Below are 19,019 nucleotides of genomic sequence, written 5' to 3'. Positions count from 1 at the left end.
CAAGTTTATTATCAAAATCACAAAACCATGGGGTCACTAATCTTGTAGCTCCTTGAGGAACCCGTCGTGAGGTGAGGAGCTCAGTGATAAAAAGGCAGGTCTTGTACCAAGCGATCAGTCATAGACTCAACACCACTTCTAACTATCGTTTCATAACAAGCCACATTAAACAAACTCACCCCAAAGCACACAGTTCAGTGTCCTGATGTGCAAACCCTGACACTGGGTATATGCGGTTCTCTCTGTGGGTAGGTGCTGCAACAATACGAGGAACTGTGCTTCTTGTATTTGATAAGGAGAGTACCTAAACTTCTCAACAGGAATTACCACCAGTGTTGGAGTACTGGCACTTCTTAGTAGGAAGAAAGTACTCTAGCACAGGGCCAGCACACAATAAAACAATCAGTCCAGCACAGGCTACCAGAAACGTCCCAGAATGAAAGGCAAGCATTGAGCAAACCCATTTCAACAGATGGAACGGTTGAAGAGCCGAAAACACCAGTATTGAGCGATGATCGATGAATTTAGCACTTGTGGGAATTAGAAAAACCTAGGATCTACTAATACAGAAAATGTTATGAAAATATGACGTATTTGTTTCTATTTCTAAATTCCATGACCCAGCAACTTTCGGGTTGGTACTGGCAAGGAAGTGAAACACGCCATTCATGACTCAATGAAATAATTGTGAAATTCGTGTCACTTACCTAGCAAGAAGTCAATTTATAACTGGCTAGACCGTCATTTTTAGTTAACCATAAGAATACACAACCATTCAGTACACTCGTCTTATACTACTGCAATTAGTCAAAGTTAATGAAATCTATTATTAAACTCACCTGAGATTTGAGTGTATTTCACCCAAAAATCTAAAAATCTCACCTCATGTCATAAACCCTAAAAAACAGCATTTAGCCATACATATTATTTAGTTCATGAAGTAACTAACTACGGTGTACGCTGCCTCAAGACATCTGTAGTGATGCTTGCCTGAGTGTGCCATCCGCCTGTCTCCACCTGGATCTCACGCAGAACACAATGGACGTGGAGCAGCGGCGGTCACAAAGTAATGGAAAGATCCGACTTCATTCCCTTACTCCAGTCTGGTGAATAGTAAAATTCCTTCAGGGGAAACCTAGGCACTTTGCCAAGAGTTTGCATTGGTTAACAGTTAATTCAGCTCTGATTGAAGGACTCGAAATCCAATTACTTAACTGAAAGAATCTTTATCCTGTCTCCTGTTGACAAATGTATTTATTTCCTGGAGCATTTCCTTAACATCAGTTATTTATGGACCATGATACTCAAGCAAAAAAGTGTAGCAATTAAATGAAGTTGTTTATCTGATGGGAGGTTTGTCCTGCACTATCCAAAGCCTCTGTGTTGCCATTGTAACATCGCGTGACACAGAAAGCCATGAAATAATTATAGCCGAAGCGCTGCACACACTGTATATTTCTACCCACCACTTATTTTACTCATGCTTTTTTGAATAGCATCACCAGATAATATCATACTCTACGGGCTTGATAACGAGAGGGTCGGTGTGTTTTGACCAGTGTGAAAACCTGTTGCGGACGGTTCAGAATTACGAGTTGTGACTTCTTTATCGCCTGAGATAATTATCGGATGCGTTAAACACCTCAAACTTCGTTAAATTTCGACACGTGAAATCTGCCGAAATTTAACTGGGAAAATGTAGACGGTACTTACTGCACCACAGGATTTTGGTGCCTTAAACATCAAGATCCTAAAACATGTGATACGTACTATTTATTGCACAGGATAAATAACGCAACCTGAAGGATCATTATTTAGGAGGTGCCATAAAAAGCACCTAGTTTCAACACAAACCCGTAATCAAGCTCTATGATTTAGCCTTTCTGGATTTGGTGGAAGGACCAGTTGGGCCTCATTTGCAAGTGGCATGGGTATGTCCACCTGTCCTGCAATTTAGGAAAAGGAACAGGCTATTTAATATATTCTATTTTCCAAAGGAAGAGGATCCCATTTTCTTCTAAAGTCTACCAATTGGCTATTGCTTTTGTGATTCATATAGCTAATTTTTGTGGGAAATAGTATTGGGAGGATTTCCTTAATTTCCTATTTAATTTTTGTGTACTTTGTGTCCAAGATGCAAAACGGACAATTAAGAAAAGATTTGTGTGTATCTGTGTGTGTGTGTGTGTAGATTGTGTATTTAATGCTGACCACATTTAGGAGTAGAAAAACAGAAGTATGCAAAAGAGGTTGCTTACAAAGTTTCTTGGGAGTATTTTACTTCTTTGTCTGCACACACACAGTCGCTTATGGTTGCTCATTGAAAAGAAGTGGATGATGAAAATTGCACCACCATACAACACTCTTATGCTGCATTAATTTTGGTCTAGTTTGTCAATATCTAATACTTTGCTGCATCATTTTGTTTCAGCAGTAACTTGTTTTTTCACAACTATGAAGGCTAGCTAAACTTCTCTGCCAAATGAGTGCTTTGCCCTACCACGTACTGTGAATCCTGGGAGTTCATCCAATTTGCATACCACCCACCAGCCAGAACAGTTCAGAAAGAGGATCCAAACACCGCCATCAAGTTACGCACCGTGAGAACGACGGGAAATACATCAACATTTTTTATTGTGTTAATGCCACTGATGAAAACTTTCTTTGTATCCCGTTTCTACCTATCCACGGATCTATAAGAAAAAAATAGGGTTCTTCTGTGGATAAGAAATTTGCAGAGATCTCTTATACAGTTGGTGAAGTCAACTGAATTCTAATCGGTGCTAGCTGTAGCAAAATACATTTGGGCAGCACAGAAATCAAGAAAGCATTGAAGTAGGATAAATATAGTGCCTGATGAAACCGCACTGTATAAAGCCAGAGAGGGTTGACTACTTGATGACTCTCCTTTGTGAGGAATTTACTAGCCCTTTAATGGAAATTAAAAACATTTTAAATGTACTTTTTTGTTATAGTTTAAAATATTAGGGCCTTTATTTGAGAAACGCCTTTAGTAAATCAAATTTAAAAAGCAGTGAGTGGAAGCCACAAAGCCATTGAGCAAACAGTCCGCAAAAGGAACAGGCAAAACTTGGAAGTACCATCTACAAGTTGAAAGGCTTAGAGAGGCAATTCAACAAGTAGTTTCAATCCGACCTAAGCTGCCCGCAAACCACATGGGAAACAACCTGGTGGAGATTTGTAACCACTGCATAGAATATTTGATCCACAGATATCTGGAATTACAGTTTAAATACAATGCTACAAGCAGGTTTCCCTCTTACCTCCATTATGGGGTTTGAAGCCAAAACCTTCTCCTCCACATTGGTGTCGCTGGCAGAACCGCTGACAGTGGCAAAGTATCGCATTGCATATTTGGCAGAGACAGTTTTCCCAGCTCCCGATTCCCCACTTACAATGATTGATTGATTTCGTTCATCTCTGAAACACATGCAACATTTTTATTACTCATTTACCTCCTAAAGGGTCTCAAATCCACTAAAATCAGCATGGCGTTAATTTTACTCGTCTCCCCAAGTGTACAAACCTCTGATGCATTTTCTGGAAACACAGAAGTCGATCTTCTAGACACACTGGCATCAAGGACCAAACCAGAAAAACAGATGTAATGCAACCACCCCACTATCCACTAAGCAATGTTTGAGCAAGCTGTGCTTCAGGTACAGATCAAACTCATGAGACATTACAGGATAGTTAGTGATAACCCAACCCATCATTCATTAAGAAATTGCACATTAAAGAACACACAGGGGATACATTTTAAAGGTTTATTTTAAAGATCAAAACCCTAGTCTTGTGCACACAATATGAAGTGTAACCACAATAGACCCATAAAACTGCAGAAGCATTTACTAAAAAAAATAATAAAAGGAACCACTCCTACAGGATTTCTTTTTATAAATGTATAGCAATTCTACCCTCATTTATCTACTTCTCAGCACTATTCCAATTTTAGCACAGCAGAATATAACACCTATCTCGAGTTTCAGAGATGGGACACATCCACATACCTATTTAAACAAGAGAGTTTATGTTTAATGCAATAGCAAGGTCTGCTAATCTCGTTTCCAGAAGCCAGCAGCACTTATAAGTCAGCAAGTGAGGGTTAAGGGCCTGATTACGAGTTTGGCAGTCCTCCTGTAAGACCACCACTGCTGCACCCACAGGAGGACTGCTAGCCTGTGTTGCACCATCCTGCCAGATTCTGAGTCGAGTCCAGGGCAGGCAGGTGATGTGGGGGCGGTTCCACAGCAGCGGCATGCTTTGGCTGAGGGTACAGCCAGCAGTCATGCTGCTACTGTGGGACCACGAATACATCGTGTGCACTGTGTGACATGCACCATGTCGTGCATGCCACACAGTGCACTCAGGAGCATGGACTTGTGGAGGGCACATCTTGTTAACTCTTGGGAATTCAAGGGTTCACGGTCCTCGGTCTATTAGCTAAGAACAGTTTTGTTGCATTTTATTGTACCTATAAATATTGTCTCCAGTTAATTGGCTTTATCAAACATACTGTTTGGTTTTATCTGTTTCTGGGAGATCCCATAGGCTCACTGCCTCCAGACAAATGGGGAGAGAACTGGCACGCAGTTTCTAGACCGCAGACGCGGAATTCATGTAGCGAATGAATGCCCTGAGGAATCAAAGGTGAAATACATGAAAGCATAAAAACTGAAGACTAATCATGCATAAAGAAATTATAGTTACCCATTGACAATTGTATAATTTAAGGAGCAATTAATATGATACATTCGGCAATCTTTTGAAGACTTAAAAATGAAACACCAAAAAAGTTTCATAAACAAAAATATGAATAGAAGAATTGCGAAAGGAAATCTTTACTTCATGAATTACACAATGAAAGTACCAATAACCACCTGACACAAATAGGAGATGATTGACCAATGATTAGTCAATAAATGTATTAAGGATCCCTGAGCATAAGATCAATTAATTTAAAGGCACCGCTAACAGCGTGAGAGGATAGCCATGCAAGGCTCAATATACATTTAATGTAAAATGTAAGCTCTGGCAAACAGGCTGAAACATACCAGAATATCAACGAAGACAATGAAGAGGCCTGGAGACCAAAAATCCTGTGAGCCCCATGGAAGAAAGGGGATCCAAAAGAACCGATGGAAAACCACCATTATCAGCAGTCAGCCAAAGAGGAAAGAAAACAGGCAATGTCAGGGCCATAATGTCCAGCTAGAGGGGGCTGACTAGAAGGAGCAAAGAAACTATGTGCTCGCAGAGGGGCAGACATGAGAACAGGAATTAAAGCTATTAATCATAAGGAAGCCAATGAGAATGCGAAGAAAGTCAACCAATGGCAAGCAAAAGGATAGCACAAATCCCACTGTAAGTATTGTTGTTGTCCACAATTTGTCTTCAACAACAACTGCCTGTAGGTGAGACCTAAAATATATACTACTTTAAAAAAAGTTATGCACAAATGTCCAAATCAGAACGCATTCTCAGGAAAGCCCTGAAAACGTGGCTGTTCGACCTGACCTAGCAATTTTAGTGCCCTGGCTACATCACTGCTCACGCTGCTAGTGCCGGGACACCTCCGTTGGAGGTAGCCGTGCGCTCTACAAATAGCATTAATAAGAATAATAAAATGAAGCAAGGTCACACTGCCCACTCCACCTGATTTGTCTCATGAGTTCTGTTGCCATCATTTATACAAACAATCTCTTTCTATGGCATTTCACCAACGATCATTCTGTTCTGTGTGCTGTGCTCCTCTGTTTCCCAGAGCCTAGTTCGCAATATATATATACACCATAAAAAGACATACAAACCTTATCAGCATTAGTATTGTTTTTTATGTATACTGTTCTCTGAAAAAAAGTGTTCATATTTACCAAAGCTAGTTATGTGTTTTAAGAAAGCCACAAATAAGGTAAATATAACCTAAACTTGCGTCTCTGAGCCCTACTCTTTTTTTTTATCTATGTGGCACCCCTAGCAGCTGTGATCCATTCATTTGGATTAGAGGTGGTGTCATATGCAGATGACAAACTGTTTATGGTTACTATCCCTAAAGGTCCTTGCTCAACTTCAGAAAATATTCTTGGGTGCATGACTACAGTGGCAGAATGGATGTCTGCTAACTTTTTGAAACTCAATGGGGGAAAACTGAAGTGATGATATTCGGATCAGGGTCATCCAAGGGCATAGTAACTGCTGGCCTCAATCCTTAGGATGCTGTCCTGCTCGGAGCAAGAAGGCTAAGATACTTGGAGTTCTGATGGATATTGAACTATATTTTAATATCCAAATTAACCGCACCATCTCAACATGCTCCTGGATCATAAGGATGTTAAAAAAGATTCTCCCTCTTATCCAACGACCAGCTCGAATCCAGGTAGCACTGGCCTTGGTAATGTCCTGACTCGACAACTGCAACGTATTATAAATGGTCGTCAATATTAGTATGCAGTATAAACTCCAGGTGCTGGCAAGACTCGTTCTGGATATTCCCAAGAAACAATCTGTCAAGAACGGACTAGAATCACTGCACTGGCTCCCTATTGAAAATTACATTAGTTTGAAATCACTATGTATGGTTCATAAATCACATCATTCTCCTTACCCGTCAAGACTAAAGACTATGTTCAATTGGCACTTCTTGCGTTCTTCAATTCCAAATGCAATTGGTCGTAACAAGAACGAAAAGGAGGAAGTGGGGGGGCAGAGCATTCTCGGTGGCAGCGAGCAAACTTTGAAACTCCCTCCCACTTGCCCTTAGGTCTATCCTCCTTCTGCTTCCATTCAGAAAGGCTCCTAAGACTTGGCTTTTCTCAGTCTAGCATCTATCAGGGTTCTCGTTTCCCTTTTTATCTTGCTGCTGGACGGCTGGTCTCTTGCGCCTTGATGCCTCAGGGTGAATTATTGCGCTCTACAAATTAGAAATGAAATCAAAAATCAAATCAAGAAGACCTGACCCAACTGATCCTTCAAGAAAGATATGGTAAAATGACATATTCTTAAAACCACCTTTAAAACTCGCCGGAAGTGCCCTTTGCTTTTTTGTAAAAAATTTAGGTATCCACCTGCTGCTAAAACCTTCTCTGGAGGAAAGGACCTAACTTGTCCATCAAGGCAAGAGGTCAACCGACACCGTAACTCTACAAAGCCATGGAATTGGCCAGAGGTTCGTGTCACGCCCCTGAAAAGTAGCACTAAACAGACTCACTGCACAATATTAATACAGCAATGCGAGTGATGCTGTCCATATATTAAAGGATACGGTCTGTGGTTAGGTTACAAAGATTATCAACTATGTTCACTCAATATTCATCATCTTGCGTTGACACTGTATGTTCTGTCAAATTCCAGTGCGTCACCGAACAATAATCAACTGTAAACCAACGCGAGTCTGAGGTCGGCCAGAACAGTGAAACTATTCTCAGCACCACATGCTAAGTGACATGTTCCCGATCCACTCCCTTACATGTTCAATGGGTCATATTTGATATATTTAGGTTCTTTTTTGGACTCCCATGATGGTGACCCAGCTGGCTGTCGAGTACTGTCTTTGCATAACATGATCCTCACTGGTCAAAATGTTTTATTTCAAGCAATAGTTCAGTGTTAACCTTTTATGCAATGACACCAAACGATCCCAAAGAAATGGCAGGTTTTGGGCATTCCCAGGCGAGATGCTGCAGCCAGAACCTGTGTCAGACGCCTAAACCGAACATTGGCCCTTTCTCGCTAAATATGCAGAAAAAGGACAATCGTTGGTTTGCATTAGCAAAGTTGAGTCAGAAAACTCGATCTCAAACTCATAAAGAAAGGGAAAATGCCATAAGCAATTCAAAAAAAGGAAAAACTCAAGAAAGATTCACAAAAACAATTTTTTATATGGTAAGAAAGAAAATAAACGTGTAGCACAATATTATCCCAAAGGCATTTTTCAAATTGGCACCGAGTGGGATGCAGGAGAGCTTTGAACAAGGGGACAGAGGTGGGCACCAGAGGAGTAGTAGATGAGAGCATGGAGAAACCAGATTCACTGACTTGAGAAAAAAAAAAAGAGTAAGAGAGGGCTCAAGATCGAGGTGGGAGTGATGCCAAAGGGTGCAAAGGAGGGGGGGGGGGGGGGGGGAGCGCAACAAATGAAATGCCCCTGTACAAAGTAAAACAAAATCTGGTACAAACAGTGGAATAGGAGTTAGAGAAACGGGGTTTGTGAAATATAGCTGCAGGGTGGCAATTATAATGGAGGGACCAAGGATGCAGACAGCGGTGACAACTGGGGCAGCTAAAGTGGACTGGTGGCTGAAAACATCTTCAGATTAAAAAAATTAAAAAGTCGAGTATAATTATGGCATAGGGAACAGTGAAAGGTGCAATTGGGAGACATGAGGAAGGATTTGGGGGCCAAATCTCCCACAGGCGAAGAGAGGTCCAGTGGATCAGAGTACCAGTGGTGATAAGGAGAAAAAAAAATCAATGTTATGAACATCATAAAAGTCGTTCACATTAAAACTACAAGAAAAAAATGACAACATTAACACAACTCAACATTTTTTAACTCGATTTTTTAGAATTACCTTATTCTATACTATCAGTCTATCACGCCTGGGTACGGTCTTCAGTCAAACTATCTGCATTGTATTTTAAATCCCATGTGAGCAAGTGATCTTATATAGTTGAGATCACTTGTGACCTGGGATATCTTCGTCATTGGTGAATAACGGATAACCACAGAGTGATTTTATAATCACCCTCCACGTTTTGAAATTACGACACCGTCTCAGCAGTACAGAATGTATGTTAATGGGTTTGATAATTCTGCGTTTAATGTCTATTTGGGCAAACGTCAGCAATTCGGCCAGATCACCTTGAAAGAAGAAGCAAACTGCTCTCAATTGACCTTGAGCAAATTGAAACCAGTCCACAGAGGGAAGCTATATTTAGCTTGCTGCAGGGTGGATGCCAGTCAATTCTATTTATACATACTGTTACATGTTTCTTTTCATGCATCAGCACCGTGTGCTATGTTTTTGCGGATGCTATCTCACATAATACCGCATTGTGTCATTCTTGAATTCTGCTTTTTCCCCAGCAAAGGAGTTTGGGTGGTGAATACCGATGTCCTCAAACCAAGGTCTGTGGTCTCCAGGGGGCTGCGGGTTCTCTCTCGGGCCCTTCTACAGGAACACGATTGTCTTTGTTTTTTGTAAAATAAACAGACCCATAATCTTTCCTCCAAGCAACTGACCTTCTAGCCAGTGGCGGCTCCTTCGCTAAAACGGAGGAGCGCTGCCCCACTGCTTTGCAGAAGTGAAAGAAAGAAAAAATAAAATGATAATAACTCAACGTTGTTATTTTATTTTTTCCTGCTGCCGGCAGCTTTGCAGGCGGGCTGGGCAGGGCTGCTCCGATGACAGACGAGCAGGGAAAGAGTTTTTTGCCCACTCTAAGTGTGCATGACTAAGACCGTCCTGCGCACTTTGCATGTTCTCAATGCAGGCTGCATTACAGCCTACACGGAGAACATGCCCAGAGCCCCACCCCCTGTCTGAGCGCCGAAATACAATGCTGCAACCAATCACAAGGCTACAACTAATCTCAAAGCTGCATTGAAGCATTGTGATTGGCTCAGGGGAGCCTTAACCTGGGTGATTGCTGTTTGGAAGACCGGTCAGGATAGAAGACGGCGGAAAAGCACGGCGAGGGGGTAAGTTATTTTTTTCTTTTTTTACTTCCACTTACCACTACTGAATATGTAACAAAACGTGCGTTCCTAATGCCCAGTGATTCACAAAAAATAATAAAGAGAAAGTAAAGTAGGTGTGTTATCCAACATGGGAGAACTTGCAGTTAAGCAGGGTCATTATTATCAATTTAATCTCTTTTTGGGCAGTTCTTTGTAGAATCAGATGTTAAAAAAAGGGGCTGATGGACTCTCTCCTCAATGTCGTTTTAACCATAAATCAGAGCCTCTTTTGAGCGAGTGAACCTAACAACGTCAGCCCCCCTTTAATAGTAGGTCGATATTTCTGTGTTGAATGTTTCACCGCAACTAAGCATTGTCAGACTGCGGTCTCACAATGATGCACAAAAGCAGTTCCAGACCACTCAGTCCTGCTCTGCTGTGAATTGTGACGAAAAACCGGTATTAACTGGCTAAACTCACATATTGTGAACCTCTCTATGCTGGCTTCTTAGGTTTCTCTACACCACATCTCCACCAAAACAATGAATCATGTTATTTTGCTAGACTGGTTAACTGAGGTGGCTGTATAGAACTGTTTTTGCTCCTTTCTGTGTAAAAAACCATAGTCTGTACACCTGAGACCAGTTTAGTCTCAATGCGGCAACATTTCATGACATATTGCACTGTCTCTCATGTTCTCCGCTATCATTTAACATACACTGGTTCATTTAAAATGCATCTTATCACCAGCCTACACTTACATTGTCAAACTAATGCTGATGATGCTCAGTTGTTTCTCAGTCTACCACACACTGGAACAATGAATGGTGGCCCCTGGAAATGGGCCCAACCCCGATACCCACCAAGCATGCCTGCAACCTCAGCATCATCCTCGACAGCCAGCTATCCATGAAGAAGCAAGTCTGCGCTGTCTCGAGCGCCTGCTTCCTCATGCTCCGTATGCTCAGGAAGATTTTCAAATGGCTGCCGAAAGACACCAGGCGTGCCGTCACGCATGCTCTTGTCACCAGCAGACTCAACTACAACAACACCCTCTAAGTAGGAATAACAGCCCTACTCATGAAGAAATTCCAGATGATCTAGAACAAAGTGGCCGGGCTCATTCTCGACCTCCCCAGATGGACGCTCATAACCCCTCACCTCAGGAAACACCACTGGCTACCAGTCAAGAAGAGATTCTACTAATCCACGCATACCTCAATCAACGTGTGACCTTTTACCAGCCCACCAGGAAACTCAGATTCAGATCCCTCGACCCAGCTGCCACATGTCGCATCCTCCGGACATACAACAGAGGCCACTCCTTATCCCATCTGGTGGATAGGATTCGGAACGACCTCCCACTGCCCTCAGAGCCTTATCCTCGCTCCAGCAATTCAAGAAGGGCCTCAAGAGATGGATGTTCAACCAATAGAAGAATAGGCAGCACTATCCAACAGCGCCTCGAGACCCTCACAGGTGAAACAGCTGCACGCTACAAATCCTGATTGATTGACTGACTGAATAAAGATCGACATAAATGTTGATCAGTAAGCAGGATTGGTAACATTCCTTAAAGAAATCGAATAATAGAAAAAACAAATTACATCTAATTGAATTCTCTTAAAATGAAAGTCATTGTGTTTGGTTCACACTACCCTTCCCCGTTCGTTTAGCACACCTGGTGAATTAAAGGAAATCATTAAATATGTAAGAGGCTTACATATCAGCTGTAAAGAATTCTTGATTTTATCCCCAAAAAGACCGTACAATGATAAACGGGGTTGCAGCCATCTTCCTGATATGCTATTTCAATGGCCTAAATGTTGGTCTGCTAATAAACTTAATTAAGTAATTAAAAATAGAATGTACGGCAATACAATTTGAAGAAAGGCTCTTGAGAAACTAAAGTCTGTCAGGGAAAATAGGGTATTTTCATTCCCTCTCTATGCTAGTCATTTTAACCCCTTGTGTGCCACGCCCTTTCCCCGCCCTGTGCCGGGCGTTGCATTAGCGGGCGGGGTTCATGACGAGCTGGACTCGTCATGGGCACAGCGCAACCGCGGCCCATGACGAGTCCAGCTCGTCATGGGCACAGAAGGGGTTAATATTCAAAACCTCGTCTCACACATAAAATTGTTACAGGCAATAGCCTCAAAACTTTTAGAATAGGGCTAATTACACAACACCATGACATACCATCCAAAATAAAGGTATCCTACAAACTACCGACCCTTGCCAAAAGAGGTTTTAGAGTTCAAGATCTAGTACTATGCAAGACGATTAAAATGCAGTTGTGCATTGAACAAAGTCACTAAATCTTCCATACAACGCTATAGAATCACCTCATAGGCTCTTTCCTGTTCACATTAATTTTCTTTGACTATACTGAGACACAGCAATGTGTACCTTATGTATGTGATGATACATGCTGCCATGCTTCCATGACTGCAACAGCAAGTTGATGAATGGAATGCTAGAAATAATCTCGGCATTCGGGCTGCATTCCAGTCTGTCATTTTTCAGCCACCATGCAACTCTACCCCAATGCTTGCCTTATGCAACTCAATATCGACCCTGATCCTCATGTGAACAGTCTGCCCCAAACTGCCAGGTGAGGCCCCCTCAAGAAGGGACCACTAGCAACCCCATTCTGGTTTGCCCTACTTGTCACCAGGAAGGTGTAGCTTGAATCTACGGGCTGATTTGCAGAAAGCTGTGTTTAAATTGAGGTGCATGGTGTGCGAAATAATGGACCAAGCAATTACCAGTGGCGGAGATTAATTCAAACATTCAGTCTATCACTTTTTTGTATACTTCAGTGCTACATGCTAAGCGTAATGTTGGTCCTATGCTCACTGTGCCACTGAAAACAAGCTGCAACCGACTGATGAGCCCCAATCAGGGTCAAATAGTTATTTGGTTGCTGGTGTTCCAATTCAGGGAGGACCTGGCCTAGCAATTCGGGCTGGGCGAACAAGTTACTTACCTTCAATAATGCCTTATCTGGTAGAGACTCCATCTAGATGCAGATTACTATCTTAGAAGTATCCCTAAGCATCAGACTGGATATGGAAATGTTCAAGCAGTAACCCTGCATTCCAGTAGATGGCGTTGATCAGCTCTGCGTCAGCTACGCTAGAAATGACGTACATAGTACCTATACAAGCGCCACCTCGGGCGCTTTGATGTCAGTTCATTTTTGCAACTTTCCATGCCAGAAGCACATAGCCACAATGAAGACTGACCACTAGTGTAAGCTGCTAGAGACGTCTATCCGCAAATCTTTACCTTAGGGTAACTACCCAAGCAATACCTCTCTGGAGGCAGGTCTACAAACCTAACTTAGTCCAAAAAGTCTTGCAGGACCAACTGGACAAAACGCCCATCCTGATGGATCTAAACTTCCCAGCGGTAATGCTTCATGATCGTGTGCAGTGAAGCCCATGTTGCAGCCAGACAGATGGAACTCCATGGACTAAAGCAGTGGTCACAGATTTGGCCTTGGTAGAATGAGCATGCACGCCCTTCTTTTGCATGGTCAATGCAGAATAACAACACTTCTTTGGGATCCAGACGGTGGAGTTTCTCCTCTTCCTTAGAAGGATGAGACGGGGCAAAAAAAGGTAGGTCAAGCTGATCACCTGCTTACGTGGAAAGGGGTGAATACCTTTGGGAGGAAGACGGCACATGTCTGGAGCACATATGTTGCAAACCTTTCAGGAAACTTGTCACAACGGGTGAATTAAATAAGGAAGGTTGGTCCAGCAACCGCAAAAAATTGGAAATGGCGGAAAAACAGCTCTTAACTATGCCCAGAGCAAAGCCCTGCTGGGCTAAAGAAAGAACAAATAGTAGGACCTGAAAAAGAGGAGCAGATAGGGGATCAATGCCTTTTGATACACACAATGCCACAAATGTGTCCCATACCGATTTGGTGGAGGCACACCTAGTTGCCAGAATAACATCACAGACTTCAGGAGGAAGGTAGAAGGCTGTCAACTATTGCCACTCAATTTCCACGCATGAATGCAGAGAGTGTGCAGGTTCATGTGCAGAACCCCTCTGGCTACTGAAACAAAAGATCCTCTTGGAGAGGCAGCTTGACCGGAGGACCAATATTCATGCCCAAGAGCTCGGGACACTGGATTTTCTGTGCTCAGTCCGGAGCCACAAGACTGACTTGGATCTGGTCATTCCTGATCTTCTTGAGAATTCTGGGCAGGCAGGAGTGGTATTGGTGGAAGGGGGTAAAGAATTCGACACGAAAAGCATCTCTGAGTGAGAGAAACTTTGGAAACTCCAACATGCAGAACTGCTGACATTGCACGGTCTCGATGATGGCAATCGGATCTAACTCAGGCTCTCCCTACTCTTGGAAGAGGCCTTGCAACACCTCCGGATGGAGACGTCACTTGTGAATCACTATGCATAAACAATGAAAAGACTCATGAATGAATAAACTACAATGTGTGAGAAGGAAGAGCCTTGAAAATTATCTGAAGGCTTCCCGTTGAGTTCTTCGAGAACAAAATATCATTATAAAACAAAATGCACAATTTGCTGCATGCGGTGCCAATGAAAAAATCTAAATACACAGTAAATATTATAAAACAGCAGCCAGGTTATTTCAAAATGGAATTGAGGTCTAGACTCGCATAGATCAGGCAAACTTAAGGCCAGATGTACGTAGGGGAAGATTTGCGATTAGCAAATAGCTAATTTTTGCAACTCGCCATTTGGCAATGGCAAACACCTATTTACAAAAGTGTGCTTTACACTCTGTGATTCACAGTGGGTCGCAAAATAGACCTACCTCATTAATATTCATCTGTTAGGTCTCCGTTTGCGACCAATTGGGAATTGCAAAAAGTACAGGGGTTGTGGCCTGCTGGGCGCAGCAGACCACCACGTCTGTGATTGCTCTTCAATGAGGCAATTTTTTAAATATTTATTTTTAAACGTTCACGTTTTTCTTAAAGTAAAATGGGATGCATTTCAAAAAGAAAAATGAAAAGTTTTCTTTTAATTTTTTTTTTAAGAGTAGTCAGTGGTCCGTGGGACCACTGACTGCTCTTAAATTATTTTTACAAACATTCACACAGGGGAACAGGTTCCTCAAGGACCCCTTTCCCATTTGCAAATGGGTTAACACCTACTTGAAGTAGATGGTAAAATGCGAATGTTTTGCGACCGTATCTCGGTCACAAAACCTTCACAGAAACCACTGCGGATCAGTATGTGGAAGGGACACCCGGAACACGCCCCTTCCTAAAACTGGCCCAAGCCCAATTTGCGATTCAGTATTATGTTACTGAATCGCAAAATAGGGCTTTGAACATAAAAATGCTTTTTTTGTGGTCGCAAACAGACGTTTACGACCTCAAAAAAGCTTTGTACATCTGGTCCATAGTTCTATACATCCCAGCGTTTTTGTTTTAATTGCACGACTCATATAATTAAATACATATAATTCTGGTAAAAAAAAACTTCCCAGAGCACCAATGATACAAGATCATTGTTGCGCTGACTGTCGTGTTCCATACAATCGATGTGTTGGAAAAGAAATGAATGAGAGGCTCGAAATGAACAAGGGGTGACAAACTACTTGTTGAACCACAGAAGTGCAACGCAATCAACAAGTTCCACATAGAAGCTTGCTGGCAGATCTGCCCATTCCACCAGCCTCAGAGGTTAAGAGCTGGTAACATTTTTCCCAAAATTTTGTATCCCTTTTACGGAATTTCAAAGTGATTTCTTGCTTTTATTCATGTTTCAGTTTCCCCTGTTTATTCTTTTTGCTGATTTATACATGCTTTCCTTAAACTCCTCCAATTCTATCTCTTCAAATTCTCTTTCTTGTTTCTTATCTCTCCTCCTTAAATTTTCTCTTCTTAACTTTTTCTGATTTTTATCCTTTTTTACGACAGATACACCCTAATCTAATTATTAATACTATGAAAATCACACGTTAATGGAAATAATATCCTACCTAAAAACGTACTACCTAGTTTTACTATGAAATCCTTAATAGCGGATTTCTTTCCAATCTTTTGCCAAACACCTTCAACCTCCAGTGGTGCAATTTCGTCATGCAATTCTGTAATATTTTTAATATAAATTTTCAAATCTTTACTTTCGTCAGGAATGTAAGTACAACAGTGTTGAACTTTCAGCATTCCACAGACTCCACCCTCTTTTGCCAATAATACATCAAGGGCAAGTCGATTTTGCATTACCATAACACGCATGGCAACCATTTCAGTATTTACTAATAAAAATCCTCCAGCGGTGCTTGTTGACAAGCGATCCACTACTGTTGAAAGCCTTCTAATTTTGTTTGCATTCAGAGATATTCCCACTGCTGGTATCAATGCTCCAAAAATGTCACCTACAATTTCTGCCCAAGATTCTCTCTTACTACGTGCTAAATAACTACCTAAGCTATGTACACCATCTTCTCTATCCATATGAAAAATCTTTGGAAAAACCAGGCCTACATAACGTACGCCATAGCGATGGTCTGGCAAACGATAATATGCCCTGTTCCCACAAATGAAATATAATCCAGGAAAAACTGGATCTTTTCCACCTTTAAATCCCCATCCACCCATGATTCGGTATGTATCATGGCACTCACTATTACCTACAAAATAATTATCATATGCAGTTTGATTCCTTCTAATACACATTTTCCCTGTCTGAGGCCAATCTAAAGCCATAGTTGGACTAGCTTCACCTTTCAGATGTTTTTTCATTTCTACATCCCAGACTGTCTTCTCCACCTTTCCTTCAGATGCTTTTCTTTGCATTTTCACTCTCCTTTCTTCAACCATATCTAAAAATGTCTTTTCCTCTTTCTTTAAACTGCAAGTCAAATTGTTTTTAAATATATATTCTAATGTTAGTTCTTTAGTCTCTAAGAAAAATTCACCTAACACCTTTGCAGGTTTTACCTTATTTAACTTGTTAATTGCCTGTACTTGTGAAAATATAGTATCTACATCTGAAAAATAATACTCTAATTTCCCCGTTTGATAAAATAGACTAGCTATTACACTACATGTTATTCCATAAGTTACTGGAAGGTGGTGATAAGTCACTCCCTCCGATACAGTGGCAGGTAACTGCATACAAACGTAGCAGCCCCTTACGTCCATTGTCTTTACATATTCATACAACAATTTTGAAAACACATTATTAGACAAATCAGTTATAGACCTGTCTTTATGTAAATAGGTTTTATCTATTCTAGTCGGAACTACTTTTTGAATCTTCCCTATATTAGTTATGTTTTCACTATGTCCTTCTAATGTATCTATAGTAACTTTAAATGAAATCAGTAGAGCAAGTATACTCCATAGAAGCATTAATAATCCTGTACAACAACAACACATTTTACACCATCTCTTCAAAAATGTACACCTATCTTTTCTACTATCTAAGTTTGCCATCTTTGCTAAAATGGACTGTGTCTTTTGACTTAGCCTCTTCTACTTCACAACTAGTTTTCTAACCCAAGGCTCTAAGCACCTACTTGGTTCTACCAGTTTTTGTCTTTTCCTGTATTTTATTGTCTTTTCATCAATAGTTTTCTTATCTCATTCAGTTTGGCATTTCATCATCTTTCACTTTTCCTTCGTGATCTGTATACAGAATGTCCTGAACAGGATTTCCGATTCTTCGTCTTCCTCAACCACTTCTGGTACAACCACCTCTGGATTTCCTTGGCTATCCGCCTCTTCTTTTACTTCAGGCAGGGCCACATACGTCCAGTCTGGTGATTTAGACTTGTTCTTTTGCTTTCTTTAACTACAATTGGTTCTTCTTCTTTTGATTTCTCCTGACTCGTCACTTCATTCACCTGTTCAGCCCTTGGTGTATTTACTCGTGTCAGTCGATATCTCAATCTTTTTATTTTATTCGGCCAAACGTCATCTTTTGCAGTTCTTTTCAATTTACTCTCTTTATCTTTTTTTTCAGTTCTCCAAGCTCTCTTTCTTAGAACTCGACCTTCAGGTATTTCATCTTCGCTTTCCTCTGACTCGGTTTCAACTTGCTTTTTACTCTCAACAGTTTCTTTTTCCACCACTTGTTTTGTTTTCCCTACTTCTGTCCCTCCTCAAATCTCCGTCACGCAATCTTCCTGCTGACTACTTGTCCCTGTTTCTAACTGGATGTTCCGCAATAATCTTTCCCACTCTCTCTGTATCTGGCACCTGTGTATCTAAATGTGTTGTTTCAGGTGGAATTTCTCTCAATCTTTCATCTGGCACTTCCTTCTCATGAATCTCTTTTATTGTCTCTTCACTGTCCTTTTCTTTGTTCTTTCCTTGTTCTTTCCTGGAACATTGTGCTCCTTATTCGACTTCTGAGTCTGAACTGGTATCAGAAATCTGTAACCTTCTTCTCAGAGAACTACTTCTGGGGACAAATGTTAAACTTGGTTCTGCTTCCCCCCTTTCAGGGTTTTCTTTGGCTTTTGGCTCTCCATCATCTGACTCAGTACTAGATTCTGATTCATCAAAATACTCTTTCTGTGCTGTCCACTGGATTTGGCCTTCTCTAAGTATGGCTTGCATGGATCCAGTTTTTCAATCCAGCACACTTCACAGTGTCTTGGTTTTCCCCACCTTGGAACCAAATAGTTTCTTTTTCTGTGGACTTTTTTCCTTACCGAGTCCCCTGGGCTTAGATCATAGGCTGGCTTCTTTTCAAGGGTGGTGGCATCCGCTCCAACCCGATGAAACACAGAATGAACTGAGTCAGCCAGGCTTTTACAGTATTCCAACACCATGTCATCAGTTATAGTCATCAGCTTGTTGACTGGTATAAACACGTGGCGCATGGCTCGTTCCATGATGATTTCATGGGGGCTTAACCCTGTAGTTCTGTCTGGAATTGATCTAATAGTCATGAGTACTAGAGGCAAGACATCAGGCCATTTCATACCTGTGGCTAAACACATTTTCCATATCCTATTTTTGATACTACCATTCATCTGTTCCACCACACCAAAAGCTTCTGGTCGGTAGGCACAATGTCGTTTTTGTTGTACATTCAATGCTTCACAAATCAGTTTTACGATCTCATTATGGAAATGTCCTCTTTGGTCTGATTCAATTGTCACTGGGAACCCAAATCTAGGGATGAATTCCCTCAAAAGTAATTTTGCCACTGTCATCCCATCATTTCTTCTTGTTGGGAATGCCTCTACCCATCTGGAAAACAGACAGACCCTAACCAAAACATACCTCAGTCTGTTACAGGGAGGCATCTCAATGAAATCTACTTGCATTCTGGTAAAAGGCCCTCCTTC

General features: G+C 41.4%; 1 protein-coding gene across 3 annotated transcripts in view; it reads right to left on the bottom strand.

Annotated features, from left to right (window-relative positions):
- MYO5A (myosin VA) overlaps positions 1 to 19,019 on the bottom strand; it is an 847,747-nt gene that overhangs the window by 333,197 nt on the left and 495,531 nt on the right. For all 3 annotated transcript variants that reach the window (XM_085644171.1, XM_085644172.1, XM_085644173.1), the window contains exon 5: positions 3,285 to 3,441. In XM_085644171.1, the coding sequence (XP_085500297.1) occupies positions 3,285 to 3,441 (157 nt within the window). The remainder of the gene's footprint in view (positions 1 to 3,284; positions 3,442 to 19,019) is intronic.

The sequence above is a fragment of the Triturus cristatus genome, chromosome 3_1 (genome assembly GCF_964204655.1).
Source record: "Triturus cristatus chromosome 3_1, aTriCri1.1, whole genome shotgun sequence".
Lineage (NCBI taxonomy): Eukaryota > Metazoa > Chordata > Amphibia > Caudata > Salamandridae > Triturus > Triturus cristatus.
The sequence above is the reverse complement of the archived record's forward strand: the minus strand, read 5'-3'. Positions and strand labels throughout refer to the sequence as shown.